The sequence below is a fragment of the Acanthaster planci genome, linkage group LG02 (assembly GCF_054643075.1).
Source record: "Acanthaster planci isolate LZ-2023a linkage group LG02, COTS_SCS, whole genome shotgun sequence".
NCBI lineage: Eukaryota > Metazoa > Echinodermata > Asteroidea > Valvatida > Acanthasteridae > Acanthaster > Acanthaster planci.
The window spans coordinates 11668465-11693116 of NC_141778.1; the positions used below are offsets into that span (position 1 = coordinate 11668465).

Here is a 24652-nt window from a genome sequence, read left to right on the forward strand (position 1 = left end):
TATCTGATAATCCGAGGTATCTCCTTCTCTTTTATCATTCTAATCCCTTTTTCTTGTCTAAATAAGGCATTTCTATATATTAGACTTTTTCTTCTGAATATGCCTCGGTATTTGCCACTTTTTTCAGTGTCTTATGGCCTTAGTTAATTTTCACTTTTGTAGTCAAAAATCGTTTATTTATTGACTTGTGTCTAATTTGATATATACATTGTAATATGGAAATAAAATGTTGATTAAAAAAAAGAGTTCAACACCGCCGACTGGAGGTTCTTATATTTGTCTGTGCTGGACATGATTATGAGTTATGTGAGACACAACTAGACCCAATATCCAGCAGTGATACGAGGGACTAACTGGAGAATGGCGTTGATTGCTGAAGGGTTCTTTTAATGCCGTTCTTGTTCTGGTTCAATGATCTTAGATGAAGATTCCTAACATACTTGAGGCCAGACGTTTATGTTGAGGGTGGGGAATCTCGCATTCATTGAAATGGCAGCCACTTAAAAAAATTAAAGAGGCGTTCAGACTAGTCTCATTCGTAAAATTCGCTCAGGATGGGATTCTGAAAGACTAACCTTATACTTCAAGGGAAAAATGAACTGTTGCAATCTCTCAGAAACTCTCAAAGATATGAATGAAAGGCACCCTATTCTGGAATGAAAGCAATGTCTTAAACTTCATTTTAGTGGATTGTATCATGGTTGTTCAAATGTGAAATCCAAACCACTCAGGATGTGGTTATGTTGGTCTGTGCAATGTAGCTACAGACATTCAAACCGACAGATTCAAACACAATTATTGTCCGACCCACCCATCCTTACCTTTTTGTCTCAATTTTTGGGGGTTACTAATTTTTCTTAAGTTAATGAAGACGTAGAAGAAGTTCAACTCATAAGCTGGTTCTCGGTAGTTTATTTTATTTATTACCTGCATACCCTATTGTCCTCAGTGTACGATGAATTGAAACGTTGGTAGTCGGGCCTATTGCAATAATATAGGTTTACCCCGGTTAAAACATTGCAAGGTTTGTATACGGTACATTAATGCTTCGTCTGTAATGATTAAATGACCATTGTTTTCCTAATAACTTTCAGCTACACCCTGCAATTCTGGAATAACACAAAGCATAATATCGGTCTCTTTTCCCCATCCCGAATTTAATTATTGCTGACGATGTTATTGATCCAGTCCACGTAGTTCAGGACCTTAGCGTAGACTCCAGGATTGCGTGCATCAGCGCAGCCGTAGCCCCAGCTGACCACGCCCACCAACTCGTAGGCTCCACTCGAGCCGGCACACACGAAGGGACCGCCACTATCACCCTGAGAAAATACATGAATGGGGGATTACAGACGGATAACTAACTTGTCCATGGTACTTTGGGTAATTCCCCAACTGTTGAAAACGAATCTGGGGAAGACAAATTTCCAGATGCAAGATAAGGTACACTTTTAATGAAACTGGCTTCTTCCACTTTGCTTACTAAAATTTGTTATCGCGCCGCAACTGCAGAATCAACAAGAAGAACTTCTTGTATCTCAACAGAGGGCGCAATTTAATGCACTGAAGTGCATGCAGGCCAGGAAACTCCTTGCGCCGGTGCAAACGGTAAAACTGTCCTTCTTCCCTGGTTAATGTGTTCCCCCCTATACTTTTACTGGATCGCACCCCGGTAAAAGTGTCCAGTAATTTTGCCCTCCTGCCCAACGGTAAATTAGTCTGTGGCTCAGACCATGATTTCAACTGTTCTCGCGTAATGTTAAAAAGAAACCATGCTCTTTCTGGAATGCACATCAAAACACGGTGATTGGATGAGAAGAGCTATCCCGAGCGCAGTGTCCATGGCAACCGAGTCATGCACGCAGAAGTTGTACTTCTCGGAATTAAGTGTGCTAGAGGGCTAGCGGCTGTGGCTTGAAGCGTACGTGAAACTACTTTCGTTATTGTTCGCGGGCTGTGCACGGCACGGCGGTCGTTTTCTTTTTTATATAAGTCATAGTCTGGTTCCCTGCCCAAAGATTCATTGAAGACTCTTGATGAAAATCTTAGGTCAGGCATTACCCGTCGATATAAATAGATATGACGCAAGGATCAGGGGTCAGAAGTCAGGTGTATCCCCACTAAGAGCATGTTTCAGGCGCAAAGCCTGCATTGATCGAAGAAAGTTATATTTTGCATTTCGCTTGGCATTTCGGCCTAGGCGACCTTCGAATTCAGTGATGAACAGCTGCCATTAGGATATAGGAGTTCACGTTCAACAGCTAGCCTACCTAGGCCTATACCCGGTCGGGAATAACCGAACATCAACGGTACCATCCAAACATGCCCAGTTTAGACGGGGCGACTTTAAAAACTTCGGCTATTTCCGGAAAAATGGAGGAATTCTTCCAATCTTGGTCACGTGGACATTGGGTGATACCGGACCCTTGATTCGTGGAGTAGTCAGAATCATCGGGTCTGGTATAATTAAGTCAGAGCTGCACCGCGCAGCGCCGAGAAACTGAGCATTACCGAAGAAGTCTGCAGAATACAGATTGCGCCCTTATGTGATTTCTTGCAGAAACATAGCTCGGTATTTAAATCTCATGCACCCTTCCCTTTACAACTTGATGAAGGACTAAACAGTATAACTGTATTTCATATTGATTGAATTAATCAATATAACAAGAAAAGGGAACAGATTTACCGGGTGGGGGACACTTTTACCTGGGTAAATCAGTCCCCCAGACAGTTTGAAAGGGGGCAGATTTACCGGGTGGGGGGGGCACTTTTACCTGGGTAAATCAGTCCCCCAGACAGTTTGAAAGGGGGCAGATTTACCGGGTGGGGGGGCACTTTTACCTGGGTAAATCAGTCCCCCAGACAGTTTGAAAGGGGACAGATTTACCGGGTGGGGGGACACTTTTACCTGGGTAAATCAGTCCCCCAGACAGTTTTAAAGGGGACAGATTTACCGGGTGGGGGGGGGCACTTTTACCTGGGTAAATCAGTCCCCCGGACAGTTTGAAAGGGGACAGATTTACCGGGTGGGGGGGGCACTTTTACCTGGGTAAATCAGTCCCCCGGACAGTTTGAAAGGGGACAGATTTACCGGGTGGGGGGGGCACTTTTACCTAGGTAAATCAGTCCCCCAGACAGTTTGAAAGGGGACAGATTTACCGGGTGGGGGGCACTTTTACCTGGGTAAATCAGTCCCCCAGACAGTTTGAAAGGGGACAGATTTACCGACTACACCTGCCGCATCACTCCCATTTGTACATACTCATATTTTGAACAAAATACAGCATTTTGTGGTCCGCGAACTCGAAAATCTGTAGAAAAGACAGATCTAGGTGTCCAAAACGAATGCCAGTTTGTGTCTGAATGAGATTTGGAAGAAATCGGTACACTGCCTGAAAACAGTCTATTTTTCGAGAAGTGCAGGCATCGAGTTTTCAAAATGGCGAGGGGCTTCACGACTGTATTTAGGAGTGAACTTCTGAAAAAAATATCTTCAAATTTCATTGATTAACGAATGGAAATTCCAAAAGAAAATGTAAAATCTTAAAATGAGCATTTTGATGTGCATCTCGAACGCCTGAGAAACTCGTGAGTATTTTTCGGGTTTTTTTTGTCCAAGTTCAGATATTTACCACTGTTAGCTGTGGCATTTTATTTACTGGTCTGCACCCACCTGGCAAGAATCTTTGCCGCCTTCTGCGTAACCTGCGCAGATCATGTTGTCCGTGATCTCACCGCCATACCACGCAGCCCTGTTACACTGCGTAGTGGAAATGATCGGCACCACGACCTGTTGGAGGGTGGAGTCATCAACAACGGCTGGAGGCAGACAGAGAGGAAACTAAAAAGTGAACGTCAAACTGAAAGTCTGATTTGCATTACTGCTGATGCATTCTCACTGTGGGGGGTTGCACTTTGCAGTCATTAATTTTAAGGGAAATCGACTGCTTAGTGTTCAGAGATCTTTGCTCTGGCAAAGAAATATTATTTGTACCACGTGACTGACTGCCTTTGACCTAGTCAAGGAAAGATATTTTATAAACTTTGTGTGGCAGTTTCAGAAGGAGGAATCTTTTCCAAATGCCATCGGCCAAAACAAATTGAGACATCAAGATCAACGAACCAGCCAGATCGAAGAAAACAACATGGAGAAGCCTATTTCTCAGTATCCAGAGTTTGGTATAGTGACATGAATACTCGGGTCGCACAGTCACGGTTTTCGGATTCCTTCTTTCCAAGACAGTCTGTGATCACTTACTTTCTTGATTCCCCCATCCCGTTACGACACACTCGGTACCGGGGGCGAATTCCCTCTGGGGCAAACAGGCTGGAATAATAGAATCACTGAGGGTGACGGGGCTGGCCAGCTTCAGTAGTGCGATGTCGTTGTCCAGGGTTCGAGTGTCATAGCTCTCATGCAGGAAGACCTGCGCGATGCTCACTGAGGTTTGTGAGTCGTCAATAGCGTCACGGTCGTGTGCTCCAGCGACGGCAGTGTACAGATTGATGTTGCCATAGTTGCTAAGGGAATATTTATTACAAACATTATTTGATGAGGATTTCCGATTTCTTTGGCAACACAGATTTCTCAAAACACTTTTAAAGCTAAACAATTTATTCCTCGAACGACCAACTTTCATTTACATTGTGCCCCGTTCACTCTACTGTACAGTCTCGTAATACTTGACGTGTGCGTGCATTTGCCCAGTCATAGCACCCTAGCATTTGAAAAGGCATATAATGCGTGTGCCACTACCGTACCAGCTGTCCACAAGCTATTACTGCCACTGTCATGACTTCTGATTCTCGTCGCCAAATTAATCTATACAAATTACAGTCCTATTCAATATAGCTAAAGGGTTATGTATGGTGACCCTGGAGGGACATCACCAATCGTCAATAACTGACGTCAATATTTGCCACCAAAATACATGACTCGCTCTTCAGTCGCGAATATTGACTCGTTGTTTCTCCGGTCTCAAAGATTTCCGCGAATTTTTTTCCAGCAAGCTAGGCGGAAATGAAGTGTTCATGCGCACGCGCAATGACCTACATGTGTCGGCTTGATCTCAAGTCGTATTCGACTGGGCAGTTTTGGCACAACGCAAGGGGCACAACGTTAAAAAGCAATTTATTAATTGCTGTTTCTATAGCCGAGTAATTTCTCTCTCTCTACCTGGCTTGCTGGAAAAAAAGTCGCGACAATACTTGCGATCGGAGATACTAGTCGTGAATTTGGTGGCAACTTGGCGTCAATATTCGGGACTGTAGAGAAAGTCGTGAATTTTGGTCGTGAATAGTGACGGCAATATTGGCGACCGAAGAGTGGGTCGTCAATTTGGTCGAAAATATTGACGTAAACATGACAATGGGCGATGTCCCTCCAGGGCCACCATAGTTAAATCCTTGCGCGTACACTGTGGCATTTAAAGGTGTACGGCTGGGCGATGCATTGCTTATGGATGGCTTATGATATGAGAGGCACAGATTTTGCTGCAGTGGCGTAGAGTATTAGCTCTTAGAGTGTCTCGAGTGGTAGAAGAAGTTGTCGATATTACGGAGTAATGGCTACTTACTAAAAACAGTGAGCTGCGGTGACTACCCACTGGTCGTTGATCAAGGTACCACCACAGAATTGATAATCACCTCCCAAGTACCGCTTACGAAGCATGACCTGCCAGGGCCATGAGCCGGGCACAGCCTCGTCACCACCCACAATCTTGGACAAGGAGGGCGGGATGACCTGCACACCGCAATCTGAGGAAGGACAAAATACAGGGGAGGAGTCAGCGTGACCATGGCGTGACTTAATTTGGCACATACACACGTACATCTAGACGCAAAATTAATTCAGAGAACACATTATTAAGACACATACACGGATAAAGGTTTTAGTCGAAGCCGATTTTTGTGAAAGGCCAACCAAAGCTTATGTATATTTCCCTCTCTTCACGAATCTTTGCTCTTTAAAAAATTGAACAAAACACTTTATAAGATCTAATGTATCAAGACATGTGAATGTTTAAAATCAGTAACAGATTGTAAAGATTTCTCCTACGAAACAGCCTCTTGCTGGTGAATTTCCGAGGCAACAGCGTGAAACACTGCTTTGACTCACTGGCGTATACGGAGGCCGCGAGGGCACACAACACAACAAACTTCAGCATTGTGAATCGACTCTGACGTGTTCCGCTTTTGAAGTGAAAACGGTTGGGAAAATTCCAGCCTTTTATATGTCACCAACCACACTCCTATCGCGGATTTAGGTTTCCTTATCAGAATGGCTTAGAACTTAATCATCTCGCTAATTGCTATTTTTAACGTATAATACCGGAGCTATGGGAAACTATTAGGCAAATAAGGTTAACAAAGGAAAAAGTTCGAACATGTCCTAAGATTTCGTCTGAGGTGGTGTTATGGAGAAAAGCGTTCAGCTTGCCAAACCCTTCAAAATTGTGTAGGCCCCTTTACCATCGGGAAAAATATCCAGTTTACTGAGGAAAATGTCATAGAGCATACGCATGCGACGCGCCGCATGCTTACTGGAAAACTAAAAAACAGAATACTAGGGGGCGTTCTTGTGAAACATCACACCTGACGAGCAAAGAATACACAGATAAGGATGTTAGATTGTGAAAGCCTCACACTAGGATTTTAATCCTATTGCTTTCAATGGTTTCACAGGTGAACATCTCATTGATTTCGATGGTTTCCCTTGTGACAGCTGAAGTGGTATTGCTGTTTCATTAGCCGGGTTGGATTTAAATATTTATAAATTTGCATGCATATTCACAGAAACACGTGAGACCGTTGTTGGTCAAATAATGAGCACGTGTTTAATAAATTCTTGTTTGATACACCCCAAACGAGGTTAAACGAGGCACAGTTTATCCGAAATCAAACTTGTTCGTTTCATTAAGAACGGCCACAAATTATCCTCAACACAGTAAATGGTGTTACTTACAATGAAACCATTAACATTGAAAGAATTCATGAATAATCTTACATGGCCATTTTACATGCATTTTAAAACACTAACAAAATGGGGAGAATTCTAGGTGTTTTAGGGGAAGTGAATGCCTTTGTGTCTATAACAGCGCAGCTTGCTGGAACCTTAGTCTCTAATTTGTTCAACGAAGTCTTTATAGACTTATATATTTATGTATTTGTGAGACTTAAGTGATTAATTCTCTTATGAATTTTTCTGGCTTTCCAGGAAATCGTTACAAGGTCTTCAGACAATTACCTGGGACAACTCACGATTTCCCAGTCTCCGTCGCTTGAAAATTATGATAGATAAAGCCAATTTATCACTGGTGCTCGGAATGGCAACACACAAAATATGGACAACGAACTTTATTGCAATGGTTGGTTTGAAGTGCTAGGTAAACGTCTGCTTGGAGACCAGGTATGAACCATGCTGTCTGAACTGGAAAGAAGATCAAAGGATACGCTATTTCTGACTGGTGTTGGAAGTACGTATACAGTAAAACGGTACGAGTTCAGGTGGACGTGGTTATATTTGCCAGGACTTTGAGGGGCATTCTGCTCACCATGCATAATTTTCCTTTTTTTGCTATATCTGTTGAATTCATGGTTAACTTGATGGATGGCTTTGTGTTTCTTAGAACTCCTGGACAAAGTTGGTTCATTGTTTAGCGGCACGACACCCCATTTTAATTAGACCAGCTTTCAAAGCCTTGTTGTATCATATCAGCTTCCGAACAGTAGGAGTTGCCAGCGAAGAAGTTTATTCTGCTCATTCAAAATTAGTGCATGCATTCCACACTAGCCTAACTTTTGAACCATGCACGGGGGCGGGAATAACTTTAACAATACTTGAGTCAACTCATTCAGATTTGGGGAGGTCTCAAGTTAGGATGTCTTAAGTTTCCATGTTTCATTTTTTTAAAATTATCTGCGTCAGAAATGTATTGTTGTAACCATATCTTGATTCCTTTTGATTACTGCATAGAATGTCAAACTTCCAATACTTGCAACGTAATATTGAGGGAATAAATTCATGCTTGGCCGGTCTTAAACTTATCTTAAAGCCGGGCTGAAGAGAATGAACACGAGTAATGCCTGAGCCAGTTTTACGTTGTTAAATAGGGAAAACGTCTGAGGTATTTATAAATAGACCTAAACTTGCCACATACCAACCTTTGTGAACATCCCAGTGCAGTGCTAACGATAAAAATAAATAGTAATTTTATTACTGCGATATGTACTCATACCAAATGCCAAAAAATGAGGTCATAAAACAAATCGTATATTCCATAATCCATTTATTTGCATGAGCAACAACTACATGTTGATAAACTGAACGATCGGGGTATATTGGGGTCAAAGTTCCAGAACAGGAGCTAGCAAGAACTTGTTGAATAGTTTAAGGTCGCAATCGGCATTGCGTGCGGTCAAGTACTCGAACAGGAAGTAAAACAGAACGAAAAAGTTTAGTGATACTGTCTTGACGAATCTGATCTTTGCTAATTTCTGATGATTCAAATCAATTGTCTACTGCTCACGAAAAAGTATTGAAATGACTTAAGAACGCTGGTTTTACTTGAGTGGCCTTTCAGATCACGTGACGTGACAATCCGTTAATTATTTACTGAAAAAGCAAAAACAAACACCTGCAAATAGATGAGTTGCTTTTATTAGTGTGCTCGTGTTTGGGGAACTGTCTGCAGCCAAAATACACCGAGTCAACACCATCACATGATGAACAGACGGCTGGAGCGACATTCGATGTCAGTTGTCTCTGGCCGAGTTTTCCTTGGCAAAAGAAATTGAGATGCAAGGAAACTGAAATGCCGCATTTAATTCTGATGGGGACTGAGAAGTAAAAAAAAACAGCCCTGAGGAACGGTATTACAGAATATTATATTGTCATCCATTTGCACTTTAGACAACGACAGAGGACTGGCACACGGCATCAGGTAGGAATTACAACTTTTTCTCTCCAGTTTGTTACAGATGTTTGTATTTTACATGACTACAAGTGTAGACATTATACAGTTTCAGAAAACCTGTTTTATCAGGTTGATTCTTTTGCTGTGACCCTTCAAGTATATTGTTTGAAGGGAATGCGGACTTTTCTCTCGACTTTATACTTGCTTATAGTTACCGCGCCTTGTACACGAAAAGTACCTTTCGAAAAAACTAAATATAGGCCTATTGGTGAAAAAACAAAATATAACAAAAATGCTTTTACCTGGAATTAGAGGGCAGGAGTATGCAGAAGTTTTATATTCAGAATTCACTACGAATTAAGTTTCATTTGCAGGTACATGACTTATGCGTGCTCTTTATTAAATGATGCCAAAATTTGTGGTTAAGTGTTTATTTGTATGGCGCATGTGTATTGTATACACGCAGGAGGATCTATACAATGTTACAAAATGCATATTCTGTGTTTGCTGCCTGCCAATATCCACTTTGGCATGTATAAGAGCGGGAAATTCATTTTAGATTTAAATTCCCTTCCATTAATTAAATCGTACTAAGATCTAAGAAAATTTACAACTGTATGCCCATGTGGATTTTGTAACTGTGTCTGACTCATGATGAATAAATTCAACACACTATATGAGATTTGTTTCACTGAATTGCGCACCGGCAACCGCGCACTGCATGTGTGATCTGCCGTGGCTACATTTTGGCATTCTCCTCTTATGCATACTGAATGTCATCTAAGCCTGCGATTTGAATTCACAAATGAAGTTGTTCGGCAACACCACATGCATAATGTGCGTTATAACGATAAATGGACAAACCGACTTGCTGATTATTTCCAGACAATTCTTCAGTGTTTGTTTCAAAATTTTCAGACCTCTTTTAAATGCAACACTGAGTTAATGTTTTAGCTACATCCTATCGGTGAAGGTCCTTCCGAAACCCGGATGATACTTGAGAATACTTGGATGAGAAAGCCGTGAATATTCAACTGGGGAAACAAATGAAAGTTAAAATAATCAATGAAAAAGAAGATGAAGCCTATTATTCTTAACAATTCTAGCAATTATCGAATACACCATCACTGCTGGAAACTTGTTGTAAAGTGCGGCTGTTGCTTTGCATAATGGTATCTGCTGAGACATAAGCCACTTTAATATCTTCACAGTCTTTACTCTTTATCTTTATCGTTTTTTCCTTCAGACATGTCTCAAGAAATTCCTCCCGGTATCAAAGAGGCATGCATTGGTTGCTACTACGTCATTATCGTTGCCATGTGGCTGGAGGCGGCAATCACCATCTTGGCAAACATTCTCGCAATTGCAGCTTTCTTCAGATCTAAGCGCATCCGCCGAAAGATCTCCAACTACTTCATTTTAAATCTGTCCATAGCAGACCTCCTGGTCGGCGTCACGGTGATCCCACTGAACAATTTATTCGTGTACTATGGCTTCTGGCCGTTTGGGAAAATCGTCTGCAAATTCTGGCTTTTGTTTCAGTACACATGCACCTTGCTTTCTGGATTTGGTTTAGTACTAATTAGCTGGGACCGCTTCATGTGGGTGAGGGCGCCCCTCGTCTATATTTACTACCAGTCAAAAAAGCGCGCCATTTCTGTGATAGTTGCGACTATTCTTGCCTCGTACGTATTCGTTTCTTTAATTGACGTGGAGTGGGAGGTACTGTCAGGAACAAGTAACATCAACTACACGGTGGAATGTCAATCGGAGGGGATTCATTCATTGGCTTACGCCTTGGTGACGTTCGCGTTTGAGTTCCTACTGCCGATGGGTCTACTAACGACATTCAACTCCCTGGTGTTCGTTAAAATACGACGGGTGCTACTGTCCAGACAGCGGACTGAGTCGGGAACCATCAGCATGGAGATTGACAACACTTTGGAGCACAACCACAGCTCGTCGTCCGGAGGTTCTGGGTTATCCTCTGGCGGGGCATCGCTCACCGTACCCCGTTTGCCTGGTTCGCAGGCCTATCGCAAATCAGCTGTCATGCTTGCTGTCATGACGGGAGCATTCCTCCTTTGTTGGTGCCCATGGTTCATTTCCGTGTTCTTAATCGCCTTGGGAATCCCCGTCAGCCCTTACGCGCTCTGGGGTTTATCCTACCTGATGTTTGCCAACTCTGCCATTAACCCGTTTCTCTACGCGTCTACTAATGTGCACTACAAGGCTCAAATGATGTCATTTTTATGTTTTTTCCGTCGACGGAAGAAATAGTACTTCTCAGCTTAGGCCCTATACCGTTACTGATCGGATTCAGTAAAGTATTGTCTTTATCATTTTCAATAGCACATAATCCATGCTTCATTGGACGCTCAAGATAATCTGCACAATTAACTTTCTAACACTTTCTCTTTCCCACAGCGTATAACCACTGCGCATGCTCAACAGAAAATTACCCCCATTGGGCAAAACATCTAATGACGTCAGGTCGTTACATCGTGATAATCATGGCAACAAACAAAGGAAAATATAATGATATAATAATGGGAATATTTTGCAGCCAGCTGCTATGTACAGCGAAAGCTCAAAATTTTATTCTTTATTATTCTTTACAAATACTTCCGATTACAAATATTTTATTGGAATATCAGTGTAAGAAAATGCGGTCATAAACAATTACAAGAATAAGTCTCAGTTCTGTAGGCCTACTAAACGGTTGTTAAAAAGCCACTTATCTAATCAATTACTGTTTGGTTCAGAACATTAGTATCCTGCTGTACTTGAAGTACTTCTCTTCATGAATGTGTGCACATTATCTTCACCTGAAGTCTGGGGCAAATAAACTTTCGACAGAATTTTCCAGTATATTTAACATGGTGAAGCGACTTGTTATCTTGAAAATGCATTTCTTATTAAAGGAACTGCACGTATACCAACAACAGTACCACAATTTCTGGTGATTCCTTCACTTTATATTGCATCATCTACATACAGAAGGATCCGATCATGTGACCTGCCCATTAACCCAAGAACTGCGGACGTACCTTGCCTGCTGTTTTTACAAAATATTTTCTAAGCAGTACTGCGGGAACAGTACTGGATTAGTCTGCAACTTGAAATTTTCAGACCAAATTCAAAGTAAAATGGAAAACACTCTTATAGCATTCTCAAATTTCAGTGGAAGACAGAGACACTTAATATTATGATGAATGTTTGTAATCTGGTTAAAAACGTGTAGAATGTGATTAATTCTCAACAAACGTTGAGCTATTTGCCGCTGATACACCATGCAGTCATGGAAAATTACGCTAGCACGATAAATGGCACCTTTTTTCAACGCTGTGCTTCTAATTGCATAACTTCAAAGCTAAGTTTCAAAATAATGATACCCACGGGCGGAGAATTCTTGTCACATAGTGGGGGGGGGGTGAATTCTAAAAGGTCATCCTTGTGCGGAGCATGACACAGCACAGGTTCCAAGGTCCCACTTCATAGGGAGCCTAATGGTGAAGTGCAGGGGTACAGCTGAATGCGCATGAAGTCAGTGACTTGATAAATGGGGGGATGATTATCTTGGTAATGCATGATGACCAATATTGCTGTAATGGGTGACAAATGAAAACTGCGCCAATGCATCAGTTTAATCTACTTTCACCGGTAAAATAGATAAAATTTGCAACTACCAAAGCTTTTATAACATGCATGCGTATTGCCTTTACTGCCTTTTATTTGCTCTGTTTAATTACAAACCTTCGCAACAAATTTCACAATCAGAGAGGAGAAGCGGACTGTTTGTTCCTTCTCGATTCAACACAACGCATCGAGACATTTTAGAAGAATCCCAGAACTGACACAATTTTTGTGGCTTCAGCACAGATGCCAGGAGTTCAATTTCTTCAAACCCAACTCTTTTTCAGAAAAGAAGGGCCAGTGGGCAAACTCTAGGAGGCTGGTTGGCATGCGGAGGTTTGAATCTCCTTGCCATCACTCGTTTTTGAAGTACTTAGGGAAGAAGTACAAAGCCTTACGCAATGTCTTTTTACACTGTGGAGTCTGGTTAACCAAAATCCAACGTTTGGTTGCAGGGTCGAAGAGCTTGCCTCTCATATCGTTCACTCGGTCGGTTACCTAGAAGATACAGAGACGATAATGCTCAAGACTGGAAATTTTGAACACACAGTCAAGAATGTGAAAGAGAAGCAACATTGTGACATTTGGTAACCATGCCTTTTGTCCTCTCCACGTTGCATAATTCCGCCCCCCCCCCATAACTGGTATTTTCTTTACCATATTCATGAGGGTATCCAGGTTGTCCCGATGAGCATTCGCAAAGAACACTTCGCACAAGGCTTGGATGAAGAAGGAACCGATGGTTTCACTCCTCAGGGAATAATAACCTGTCGTTTGTTTTCACAGAATATTAGAGACTTGAATCGGGGTAAGGAATATTAACCATCTCACTCTTCCCTTCTTAAAAACAAAACAGGCGCCACTGTCATTCAGAGTATTACATCTAAACTTTCAGTTGTTCATTTCTCCAAAAGATGGCGGTTCGTGACAACCATTCGAATGCATTTGTTTTTACGATATCAAATTTGGAACAGGTCGTTGTAGGTATTTGTTTTGGGTACTTTGTTTGAAGAGATACATACCCTCTGTAGTGCAATAAGCTATGTGTACATCTGCCAGGTCCCTCAGGTAGCGATCATCGATATTGTCTGGCTGCACTTGGGGTATCTCATGGTAATGCTGAATTGGTCCTTGGTCCACAGAAGAAGCATTAGGACCATCTTTGACAACTGGGAGTGCGGTGGTCAGCTCTAAGAAGAAGAAAATAATATGTCACCAATGTGAGCACATGACTCCGATCAGGATGATTACGAGCGCTTTCCACTCACACAAACCGGTTCAGATTTTCTTTTTTACCTAGTGCTATTCACCTTTACAATTCAAATTTTAGCAGATAATTATTGCATGCATCCAACGCTTTTTCAATCAGATTTGACTTTTTAAAATAAACAATCTGGCATATCAGTATTCAGATCTGCTTCGTTTATAATTATGGGTTTTATTGGGCTTTTTTTCTAAGGTTTGGCCTTTTTAACTAAGGTTTTATGTTGGTGTCTTTGTTGTCTTAAGTAAACGTTTCTGTGTTTTCAATTTTTGTATCTTGTTTTTATGTGACATTGGAAAGAAGAATTTCACTTTTAAAGTTTTTTAATTGAGATGAAATAAAATATTGAATTGATTGAATTGATTTGAATTGAATTGCCGTGCGTACTGCCCCTTTCGTCAATTAATACGAAAACAAAGAGCCAGACAGGTTTTGCTGACACTTGTTTCCCACCAAGCATCAAACGATCTGGAGAAGAAACTTAGGATATATAATGATGAGATAATAATGAGTCCATGAGATTTATTTCTGGAAAGCTAATTTGATCTACCAGGGAGCGGAAAAACCATTTATAAAAGAAATTCTGTTGCAAACAGCTTGCTAAAATAAAAATCAAACAACTCTGATGGGGGCCTGACATTTCAATTCTATCTTAAAGGCCAAATGTTTGCCTTTGAGAAAGATTCTGCTTGGATCGAAATGTCAGGCCCTCCAACTCGTTTGAGAGTATGGCCAAAGGCCAAGATTGATCAGCAACCACTGACCAACCAGTCGTTTTTTTACGTGGTAGCCACGTCATGGTTGACAAATGTTCGCTGATTTTTCGCCGGGTGGTAGTTTAGTTCACGTAATGATTGTCAGCCTGTACGATATTCGACTCACTTCCATTGCATGCTTGCACGAAGTATAACTTGGGTTTGTCTTTCAACCCGGGGCAGTTATCGGCTTCCAACTCTCTCTGTAAGGCTTTCAGTCTCACAACTGCCAGATCTATGCCGTAAATCAATCCTTCGTCACCATGGCTCATTAACACAACCACGGCTGAGTCGTACTCGGCGCCCTTTTTGTTGAACGAGGAGGCGTAGTCTTTGAATCGCCGAGTAATTTCCTGCCGGAAAAAGTAACCAAAAGTTTGAGATTCTGCAAAGCAAAGTGTTAGTCGCAAGTGCGCAGTAAACGCGCATGAATTCCCTTGCCCGAAACTTGGCCCCAGAACAGGGCGACATGTTGTTTGACTAAGCCGCAATGTTACGCGCACGCGTTTATTAAGCAGTCCAGTCCGCACGTGTTAGGCAACAAAATAATGTGTTCATCACACTGATCTCCACTATAAAGATTTCATAATGGAGATGAATGGTTCATGATATCCTAGGCCACTTGTGCGCATTTCACAAGCATGCGTACCGCGTAGGCGTCCGCCGAGGCCATAGATATGCCTATAGAATAAACAGACTATATCAGCAGTGCACGTTTACGCGCGGTATTGCCTGTAGGGTCACGTGCTGGAGGAAAGATACACCTAGCTGTCAACCTCGACTCCACGGGCTGCGTGCGCAGGCGTTCCTTCACTAGCCCCTGGTCGTGTTGAATACGAAAATGACACTGACTGGCTATTCAGGATGAATAATTGTACATAAACGTAAAGTGAATCACACGCGTATTTCAAAAGCTACACGCTCATGCCCCCGTATTCTCCCATGGCCCCCGGAGCCGGGGGCGGAGGCACGCCCCCACCACTTTTTGAGACGCGAAAAAAAATAAAAGCACGATATTTACGCTGCATCTTTTCTAAGTTTGTTCAGAAAATCTAGTTTTCAAAACGTTTGGAAAGGCACACTTTACGCTGACTTTGCCTGTTTTGTCTTGATCATCCGCCATCTTTTCTCGTCTTGGGCGTCGCGTCAAATTACGTCATGCTCTTGTAAATGTTGCAAACCCATGGTGCGTTCGATGCGTGCACCTGATCAGGAGTCGGTATACCCGTACTCCCCGCATGAGCCCTGGGAGAACACAAAGTAGCTCAATCGAACACGGCAACCCCTGACATGGTAACCTGGTAGGTGGTTGCACCGTGGCGGTGAGCATAATTTGGCCTGATTTATACCTTTAGATAAAATATTGATGGTTCAGCATTCCTCGCTTTATGGGTTAAGCCTAAACTTCCGGAGGGACCAATTTCACAATGCCTGCGGCATGTTGAAAATACTTCCTTTTTCTCTTTTCTTCGGTTTGACACTTGCTGAATGTTTGCTGGGGCATGTTGACCTGCTCAGTGCTGCCTTACAGGGCACTGGTGTATCAGCTGCTCAAGGTCAAAGGATTCCTGCCACGACGGTAGCCACCCTAAACAAAATTCGCGATGAAGGAGCTTTCTGTCTTTTTGAAACAAGGCATTAGCATTCTCTGAATCTCTGAGCGGAAAAGGAAAACCAGACTTTCCTCGCAACCAAAGGATGAAAACGGATGATTTCTAAAACTGTTGAAGATATTACTTTCGTGTTTTTTTTACTTTGAAGGATTGGACCCTATGATCAGTGAAATAAGAAACAGATTCGACCAGGAGGACTACCAGATACATTCACAATGTGAGCAGCTGCTACTTAAAGCTCTTGATCCAAAATGGAGCGTAAAGCTCAACGCTGACCAGGTCATTTGTCAACTTCCATACCGATAATTCTGTCCCGATGATAAGGATTTTAATTCTATGGTTTCAATACACTTTTTAATCACCTGTCCTGTGAGATCGTCATAGGATATAATTTCATATCCAAGTTCTGTGAAGAGGTGCTTGACGTTCTCCACATCGATCTCTGAGCCTTTCCGTTGAAGGTGACTCTGAGGGAAGTTCCTGTTGTTCAGAATAAAGGCCAAGCCTTTGCACTTAGACCACAGCTTATAGGTCTGCGGACCAAAAGGGAAATATCTGAAAGGTTAAGAAACTGCCTGCCAAACGACATATGGTAAAAGAGACAGAGAGGGAACATCCACAGAGTAAAGTCACGTACGAGGCACAAATGAAGCAGGAATTGGTATGGTATATGGATAAATCTAAAGATATTGATCTGGAGATTTTGTTTCATAAAATTGTAGGTACATGTAATGATACAGTATGTTTTATTTCACCTTTCGGGTGTCAAATACGGCCGCAGCTTTCATTTTGTGATCTGTGTATAAACCAAGATTGTCGGGCTTCACTTCGAAAAGGAGGCCAGCTGCATTGTGGAAAAAAATTGTTTTACACAAATCTATAAAATGTTCACTAATTACTCATTCATGGCATAAAAATAACCCTTAAAGCAATTAATAACCGCACTGCATTTGCAACCACGCATAAAACTAAGGTTATAGGTCAATGCCTACTTTTAGAAAGTTGGTTGCTCAGAAAGTCAAGATTTGAAGTGCTTCTCGAGGACACTTGTGCTAGCGAAATCCGATTCTGATGTCATGACAACAAATTTCAAATCAGCCAACTCACTTAGCGAGGTCCGTGCAAGAAACTAGAAAAACATTCTGCTTTCTTGTCTAACTCGACTTAAGCAATCGACCCTGGCAAGAATATTATGATGAATCTTGCACAGATCTGTCAGCAAGCCACACCCTGGAATCAGTCCCTGACAGACACCGACAGACACTGTGGGGAAATGATAAACTCAGACAGCTTCCTTGGAGCCTAGTGCTAATCAGATCACATCTGATCTCAAGGAATTCAGATGGCATTTACCTGTTCGTAGAAACTGGTTTGGAATCCCTGGTGACTTAGTCTGGTTGAGTGCGAAAGGGGCTACTCTGTTCCACATATTTACTAGTCTCTAACACATGCAAAGACGAGGAAAAAGAGGATTCAATTTTAAAGAACTCTTATGGAATATCAGATTGGGTCTTTTTTTTCAAAACTCCTTACTGGAAGGTAGCAAGACTTAAATGAATGTCAAATTTAGTCTATTCTCAATTGAGTGAATTGCTTGAAATATCACAGGGTAAGAATATTTGGCTTCCCACATTCGAGTTAGTTACAATCAAAATTTCCAATAAATGAGTAATGTACAATCACAATAAATACAGCAGAGTTAAAAAAAAAACCTCCTCCTTTTCTTTAATCTATTCTACGATGCTGGACTTACCTTCAAACCCGCTTGTATCATTTCTACGGCCACAAAAGCCAAAAGTGATACAAAACCATCCTTGAAGACATTCAAACCTTAAAAAATGTACAAGATATATACACAGAATGTTAGTTACAATATGCAACCTTTACTGCTGTAGCAGGACATAACAGAGCTACGCTCAGCGACTGTGGCGAGCCATAGACAGAAACGGTACAATCTGCTGAAGGTAAAGATGCTAACAATAAATTTCTAATAATTACCGAGTAGTCCATAACAGGTGCTTCCAACCAGCAAAACTCCAATCGACCCAATACTCACAACTATCCATTTAGGAAACTGGTAATAAGAAGATGAGAGTTAATGGAATTTAAGGTAAAAACTTTCCCCCGTAAGGTATTTCTTCAGTATTTTTTAAATTGGCAAATTCTTCAACCATTTGAAGCAAAATTCCTGGCAATCACAGAGAAAAGGTAACGTAACAATTTTTTAATTACTACTTAACAAATTTTTGCCAAAAAAAAACGAAATAAAAAAACAGAAGAATAAAATAAGTCCCTGATAGTGGTATAACTCCTGCAACATTAGGCAACCAAAGATGTAATGTTCATGCGCTTGGTACAGACAACATCAAATAATTGTCTTATTCCAGAGGATCTTTCTGGCAACCCCAATGCAGCAATGCGGCACGTGGCATGATTTGCGCACAATGGGAGAGGTACCCGCCCTCACCCCAAGAAATACTGCTACAGAATTCCAATTGCTTTTACAGTTCACATATTTGCCCCCTCAAGACGAATTGTATAACTGTACTCACCTCAAGCCACTCGAGTGCAGCGACCATTATTATCACAGTGATAATAGTCTGTAGAAGATCCCGTGCACTCCCTGAACATAACGCACAGAAACATTTTTTATACCATAGTAGCATTTAAAAGGCCATACCCATTTGACGCTGAAACACCGTCGGTGTCGACTTTGCAGACAGGCAATACTGTTGACGGTTTCGGCACAATATTGTTTACATGTTTATATTGTTGCCATATCTTTTAATGTTGACTTCTTGAATTCCTGTCAAACCGGGCAATATTATCTTTTCCTCTACTTGCCTGTTCCATTTAGATGTCCTTCTTCATCGACGGTTCCAGTTTCCGTCTCTCGTTCTGAATGTTCGTCAGACTTTCCACTTTGGACCTCATCGCTCTTCTCTTCCGGCTGACTGACGCTGCCTTCCTCTGATGTAAGGTTCATTTCAGAGTTGGCTTCGTCTTTCCGGCTTCCTGTGATCCCAGGGTCTGGGACTGGACTCTTCGTCTCCCGTTCACCGTTGCTGCCTCCTCCCGGTGTTTTATCATTGGCAGGTTTTTCCTGATCCTTCTGCCTTTGTCCTGGCTGTTCTGTCTTTGGTTCCGATGTTTCTACTGACTCCTGTTTGTTCTTGGAATTCATGTTTTTCATGAGACCCCTTTGCCGGAGAATGGCAAGCAGGTTCGCAACCTTTAAAGAGAAAAAACCACTCCTGTTAATTGAGTATCGGTAACAAACCTTCGGCAAGTTCGAGCGACGATCACAATGTCGAGTACTGATAGATTTTGACCAGTAACCTGTGCATGAAGTATATCCCAGAACCTGGTGAAGAGGTTGACAAACGATCGTCACTCGAACGTGCGCCTTTAAATTCCACAAAGAAAAAGGGCAAATGTCTTATCTAAATGTTGCGGACCTTTTTAATAACGGAACCGCTTTTTGCGATTGAGGAAACACTATACAGCGACAAATGCCTAGACGCAGTCAGGATTACACTGCCTCGAGTGGCAGCAATCTTCGAGTGGCCGCCGCCGTCTGTTTTGCAGGAGGGTTCTTGTGTGCTCGTAGTAATTTCAGAAATGAGAATAACGGGAACAAGTGCACGCAGATCCCAGCCTCCAACGGCTACAGAGTGTAAAGAGACTGTGAAAGGAGGATTAGGTTGGTGACCGTGGAAAGCTTCAAGTTTTACCGCCTTGTGGTAGGCATCCTGAGGGTCATCGAAACTCTCGCTCTCAGACGTGATTGCTGTGATTCCTGTCGCGGTATCTGTCGCCGTAGCATCGTAGACGACGGGGAACGCAAATTCTCGAACTGTGGCCTTATAAACAATCGTGCGCCCTTCAATTTGCAACTGCATGGGAAATTCGTATAAAAAGGGGAAACAGAAAGCAGTATTAATAAGGCCTGGGATCGTAGGCGCCGAGGGAATTTGTTCCGGGGAAAACCACTTTTTCCGGTGTATGTCCAGGGGGCAGAGTATTCATCAGCCCCCCTCCCCCTCCAAAAAATATATCAATCAACCATTAAAGGCGGCAGGGGGTTAATTTTTGAGGTTTTTCAAGAAGATTAATGATTTCCATCCCCTTTCGTATTCTTTCATTTCTTTCGCTTTTTCCATCTCTTTTTGCTTTTGCATATTTCAATTTTTTTCCATGGGGCCCCTAATACCCGGGTTTGGTTCTTGAAGCTGCCATAGTGGATAATGCTAAAGATTAAGACCAGCTGCAAACCATTTACCAGACTACATACACATTACAAGGCATTACTTTGGCTTTGTTACTAACACAATAATAAACGTGCTAATAGTAGTTTCAAAGAATCAGTTAACTATTAAGCTTTTGTGTGAAATTGAAGAGATGTAATCACACTTGGAAGTCGAGCAATAGGGCCTAAGGCGTTTAAATTCGCATTATTCAGACAATCGTGTTTGAGCTAAATACAACCGGTCTGTCAGGTCGAGAATGTATTAAAGATGATATGCATGTCTTTGCTTATTTTACCGAATTTCCTTTGCGTTCGATACAACATGCACGTTTTACTCTAATCTTACCTGTCCTTCGTCTCTAAGGTACTCTGTCACCAAATTCTCAATTGTGTGGCTTTTTCCACGAAGTCCCAAGACTGGTCCAAGTAATAATCCTGATGGACGGAAACAAAATAATTTTTCAGTGCTAACATAAACTGATAGGCATATGGATCAGAAAAGAGCGTTCCTCTTTTCCAAAATTACCACCTGAAAGCTCTCGCCGGTAAGGCGTCATAAACTGCTTAAATCGTCGCGATTTAATGCCATAAAGAGAGACGTGGAGAGAACAACATAACTCATCCGCTAAAATCCCGACATTTTTAGCGTACCCCGTCTAAATTTTGATTGGAAGTCTATCCCAACTGGGTTTGACATTTCTAATGTCCAGCTTTGTCTGAAATTCATGATCTTCGCTTTAATACGTCCGCCATACCTGCCATGATGATCCACATGTAGAGTGTATATGACACGGAGTTCATGAGCTTAGTGCAAGGTGGATCTGCACAGGGATAGGAAGAGAAATCCGGCACCGTTTTACTGTTTAATAAAGGCACTGTGAACAGCGTTTGTGGTACGCAGTGTAAGCCCCAAAGAACGACGCATGGGAAAATGTTGCATCGCTCATTTCGCAAACATCCGCAAAAACAAACACGAGCACGGAAGGCCACAACTATCGGCGTTAAATGGGACAGGCCAGGTTTCAGAAAGAGTTATAAGTGCCTAGGCATGAATGTGTATGGCAAATAGACGTGTAAACCATGGATTCTACCTCCATGTGTAAACTAACTGGGACGGAGTAAATTACTACCTCGCCTGAGACAATCATCATGCTGTGAAAATCACCCCTAAAACGAAGTCTCAGGCTGATCGATGTACGACAACTTGTTCGTTTAATGCAACGTCTGCATGAACCCTAGACATTTCGCCTATGAGACACCAGAGACCAAACATGCGAGCATAGTTCTACTGCAAAATGGAGGAGGAAGCATTACATACCGATCATGAACAATCTACGTGATACTTGTACCATGCAGTCCGTCAGAATTCCCACATTTGGGCCATTATACTTAAGGCAGACCTTTTGTAGCAACTGTATGCGTGCATTTGGTAATTGCGCCCTCTGACATCTATGGAGGTCGAATGGCAATGGGCGCGAGTGAACTCGTGTTGCGCAATGTGGGTTTTCCCAAAAATCGACCTGATTCTACAGAACACCTACCACTTTGCCTATGTACTGATGTCTGACGTCCACTGACTTATGCAACTTCCTACACTGCAGTAAATTTGTTGATCCATTGTTTGTTAGAACAGTCAGGCCTATTATACTGTATCATTATACAGGGTGTCCCGGAAATAACCCAAACCCTGAGGAAAGGGGGTTAATATGCCCAAACCATGAGATAGGATTATAATGTGTAACGATCTCCGAAAATTCACTGGCTTATTCAAAGTATTACAACTGAGTCCGGATGCCCCATTTTCAAATTCAAGACAATGGTGTTCAGTCATGCATGACAGGAGGGATGCCATCAATGTATCATTAGAAAGAATACTGCTTCTACTTTTCGGAGATCCTCGCATACATTATAATCATATCTCATGGTTTGGGCATATTAACCCCTTTCCTCGGGGTTTGGTTTTTCTGGGACACAAAGCACGTAAAACCATGGAGGAAGGAATAAGCCTCGGACGTCCTCCATGATTTAACCAAAGTTGAAATTGAAGTCCTTAAAGAGCTTTCCACTATGACGTCCGAGGCTGCTCTAGGCTTATTCTGCATGTTTGGCAAGTACGTGACGGGGCCCGCACATTATGCTCAATCAGTTAATATAAAATACAAAACTGCTGAAGACAACAGAAATGAAAACCACACAAAGGTCTACCAACTTACCCACAATTAAGTGTCGTCATAACAAAGTGCAAGAAAAGCTTCGTCCGCAGTCCTTGAGGTATAGAACGTGTGAACATGGCGGTTTGGAGTAAAAAAAATCCGTGCCCACAGTCATAACCGTGCCAACTTAACCGTCACCGTGGTGGGTACATACGTCCATGTACATTTCCGTGTCTATTCATGCGGTTAAGACCTTATTTATACAGGCCAACCAACACAGCACCTATGTAGTAACACCATGGTAAGATCAATCTGGGATTTCCCACATTAGGTCATGTTTATAAGCAACCTGGACTTAAAACTCCGAGTGTATATAACAGTCATTTCTGGTCATAGCTCACAAAGGATGTTACAGTGCAGTTTAGTCGTTGCTTGCACAGAACCCCGACCCGTCATCTACACTGCAGGCACGGTACTCTTACTGACAAGCGGTCAAAAAAGCAAAAGCACCTTCAAGGATGAGGTTAAGCCTGGTGGTGCTCATGGCCATGACATTAACAGGTAAGTCCTCATAATTGTTGAAAAACAAGAGCAGTTAAAACCATTCTTCAATCTTGTTTTGAAATGTATATTCTTAATAAAAGTTTTTATAATTATTTCCAATTCCAAGGACAACTTTTACAAACAAAATCATTAAGCCAAGCTTTTATCACGTTCCAAAATCTACAGAAATCAATGTGTTATATTTGTCGAGTGCGAAGTTATCCCGGTCAGTGTATTAGTGATTTCAGCTTTTTTTTTTCGACCGTACTTTCAGTCACGATGACATGTGCCTTCGATCTCAATCCCACCCTTCTCAAGACGGTGACGAGTGTTGTTAACAGTCTTGCCAACGAGGAGGGGCAGGTGAGCACTTTATATTCCAATTCCTCGCGCACGAATGGAAATGCGTTCCGCGCATCAAACTTCATTGGAAGAAACGTTGTCTCACAACGCCACATGACAACCAATTTGAAAAAAAGGCTTTCTGGGTGATTATTTGCGAGAAATAGCAACGTGAGGATCATTTTTAAACACTGTCTTTTTAGACTTTTTTTTCTTTCACGCACGCAGGTGACTGTTGCTGGGCGTGTCATCAAGTACAAGGCAAAGGGGCGAGTACATAGTTTCAAAGAACCTTGGGTGTACGACGGTACTGCCTGGGACATTTCCAGTGGGATCAGTGAAAAGGCTAAGCATTACAAAAGCAAGCAAGGAGCTATTGAACACGCCATGCTGAAACTACTTGAAAGACTGAAGAGAGACGGGATCATGAAAGACGAGCTGTGATTGGCTCGACGTAAATTGGGTTCAGTCCATTAACCAACAAAAACACATAAAATATTTTCCAAGATCCGCATGAAAATTTTGAGCAACTTTTACATCTGTTTTCATACATCTATCAGCATAAATATAACCTTTTTTGGGTCAAGTTGAATGTAACTTCTGCGGTTCCTTTTTTTTATTACATTTCTGGCTTCTGTTTTCCCGAGAGGAAATATGTAAAGTAGAAGCTGAAAATAATTCATTTAAATATTTTATACAGTGATGGTAATCACGTAGAATTATTCTATTAAAAATAATTCAAGAAGAAATTCTGTTTCGAATGGCGGAATCTTGCAAAAGCATCATTGAATGCGTTGACTCTTTCCTTTTCTTTCTTCCCGTATAATTATACGGGAACTTTATTGTCTGTTCACATCAAAGACTGAATATCCCATCACATTGATTCCTCATTCCTTATTACGTAATTTGAAAAAAAACAGTGATGAATTCCTGCTTGACATTGTGTTTTTTCTTATTTTTTATATACAAGAAAGAATAAAATTGAGGTTGGTTTGACAGCTGAACATCATAATGGTCAAGGGTCTTACCATTTTTTCTTACAAAAAAGAGGTATTATTTTAACGCAAACGTAAACCGTTGGTTTCTGACCATTACTATTGGAGAAAATGAATGTTATTTGAATTTGTGTGTCGCGGTTTTGGGTTTTCATTGTCCCTGTACATCCACAATAGTTTCGTCTCC

The 24652-nt window shown here is 41.8% G+C and overlaps 4 protein-coding genes across 7 annotated transcripts; 2 read left to right on the forward strand and 2 right to left on the reverse strand.

The window, feature by feature from the left end:
* Positions 1 to 843: 843 nt before the first annotated feature.
* Positions 844 to 6228, reverse strand: LOC110978230 (trypsin-like). Its single transcript, XM_087132969.1, has 5 exons — positions 6119 to 6228; positions 5577 to 5757; positions 4259 to 4521; positions 3674 to 3819; positions 844 to 1322 (listed from the first exon to the last, which is right to left on the reverse strand). The coding sequence occupies exons 1-5, from the start codon at positions 6165 to 6167 to the stop codon at positions 1158 to 1160; spliced, it is 804 nt and encodes a 267-aa protein (XP_086989095.1). The 5' UTR covers positions 6168 to 6228; the 3' UTR covers positions 844 to 1157.
* A 2203-nt stretch (positions 6229 to 8431) lies between these two features.
* On the forward strand, positions 8432 to 11478 carry LOC110978229 (5-hydroxytryptamine receptor 1B-like). Its single transcript, XM_022233047.2, has 2 exons — positions 8432 to 8942; positions 10162 to 11478. Exon 2 carries the CDS (start codon positions 10164 to 10166, stop codon positions 11193 to 11195), a length of 1032 nt encoding a protein of 343 aa, XP_022088739.1. The 5' UTR covers positions 8432 to 8942; positions 10162 to 10163; the 3' UTR covers positions 11196 to 11478.
* Positions 11472 to 22782, reverse strand: LOC110978261 (uncharacterized). Of its 3 annotated transcripts, none has more exons than XM_022233103.2 (15): positions 22646 to 22782; positions 21188 to 21253; positions 20779 to 20867; positions 19918 to 20079; positions 19028 to 19415; positions 18736 to 18806; positions 18182 to 18257; positions 17937 to 18013; positions 17537 to 17624; positions 16939 to 17027; positions 16546 to 16716; positions 14698 to 14923; positions 13574 to 13741; positions 13209 to 13318; positions 11472 to 13049 (listed from the first exon to the last, which is right to left on the reverse strand). In XM_022233103.2, exons 2-15 carry the CDS (start codon positions 21231 to 21233, stop codon positions 12906 to 12908), a joined length of 1905 nt encoding a protein of 634 aa, XP_022088795.2. In that variant the 5' UTR covers positions 21234 to 21253; positions 22646 to 22782; the 3' UTR covers positions 11472 to 12905. The 3 variants fall into 3 exon arrangements, with proteins under 3 accessions (XP_022088795.2, XP_022088794.2, XP_087005295.1); XM_022233102.2 differs by lacking the exon at positions 22646 to 22782 and adding an exon at positions 21751 to 21896; XM_087149169.1 differs by lacking the exon at positions 22646 to 22782 and adding an exon at positions 21751 to 21896 and having other exon boundaries at positions 18736 to 18802; positions 19024 to 19415.
* Positions 22746 to 24482, forward strand: LOC110978264 (uncharacterized). 2 transcript variants are annotated; one of them, XM_022233107.2, is made up of 4 exons: positions 22746 to 22886; positions 23026 to 23146; positions 23403 to 23491; positions 23699 to 24482. In XM_022233107.2, the coding sequence occupies exons 2-4, from the start codon at positions 23104 to 23106 to the stop codon at positions 23912 to 23914; spliced, it is 348 nt and encodes a 115-aa protein (XP_022088799.2). In that variant the 5' UTR covers positions 22746 to 22886; positions 23026 to 23103; the 3' UTR covers positions 23915 to 24482. The 2 variants fall into 2 exon arrangements, with proteins under 2 accessions (XP_022088799.2, XP_022088797.2); XM_022233105.2 differs by lacking the exon at positions 22746 to 22886 and having other exon boundaries at positions 22954 to 23146.
* The last annotated feature ends 170 nt before the right edge of the window (positions 24483 to 24652 follow it).

What these genes read in the sequence shown, in the direction of transcription:
- LOC110978264 (XM_022233107.2), top strand. Translation starts at nt 23,104, where the DNA reads ATGAGGTTAAGCCTGGTGGTGCTCATGGCCATGACATTAACAG. An exon ending in CATGGCCATGACATTAACAG is followed by an intron (nt 23,147 to 23,402) that starts GTAAGTCCTCAT and finishes CCGTACTTTCAG; the next exon opens with TCACGATGACATGTGCCTTC. An exon ending in TTGCCAACGAGGAGGGGCAG is followed by an intron (nt 23,492 to 23,698) that starts GTGAGCACTTTA and finishes TCACGCACGCAG; the next exon opens with GTGACTGTTGCTGGGCGTGT.
- LOC110978229 (XM_022233047.2), top strand. Translation starts at nt 10,164, where the DNA reads ATGTCTCAAGAAATTCCTCCCGGTATCAAAGAGGCATGCATTGGTTGC.
- LOC110978261 (XM_022233102.2), bottom strand. Translation starts at nt 21,784, where the DNA reads ATGGTACAAGTATCACGTAGATTGTTCATGATCG. An exon ending in ACCTTAGAGACGAAGGACAG is followed by an intron (nt 20,080 to 20,778) that starts GTAAGATTAGAG and finishes TTTCCCATGCAG; the next exon opens with TTGCAAATTGAAGGGCGCAC. An exon ending in TGGATACCCTCATGAATATG is followed by an intron (nt 13,050 to 13,208) that starts GTAAAGAAAATA and finishes TGTATCTTCTAG; the next exon opens with GTAACCGACCGAGTGAACGA.
- LOC110978230 (XM_087132969.1), bottom strand. Translation starts at nt 6,167, where the DNA reads ATGCTGAAGTTTGTTGTGTTGTGTGCCCTCGCGGCCTCCGTATACGCC. An exon ending in CGCGGCCTCCGTATACGCCA is followed by an intron (nt 5,758 to 6,118) that starts GTGAGTCAAAGC and finishes GTCCTTCCTCAG; the next exon opens with ATTGCGGTGTGCAGGTCATC. An exon ending in GCGGCAAAGATTCTTGCCAG is followed by an intron (nt 1,323 to 3,673) that starts GTGGGTGCAGAC and finishes GTATTTTCTCAG; the next exon opens with GGTGATAGTGGCGGTCCCTT.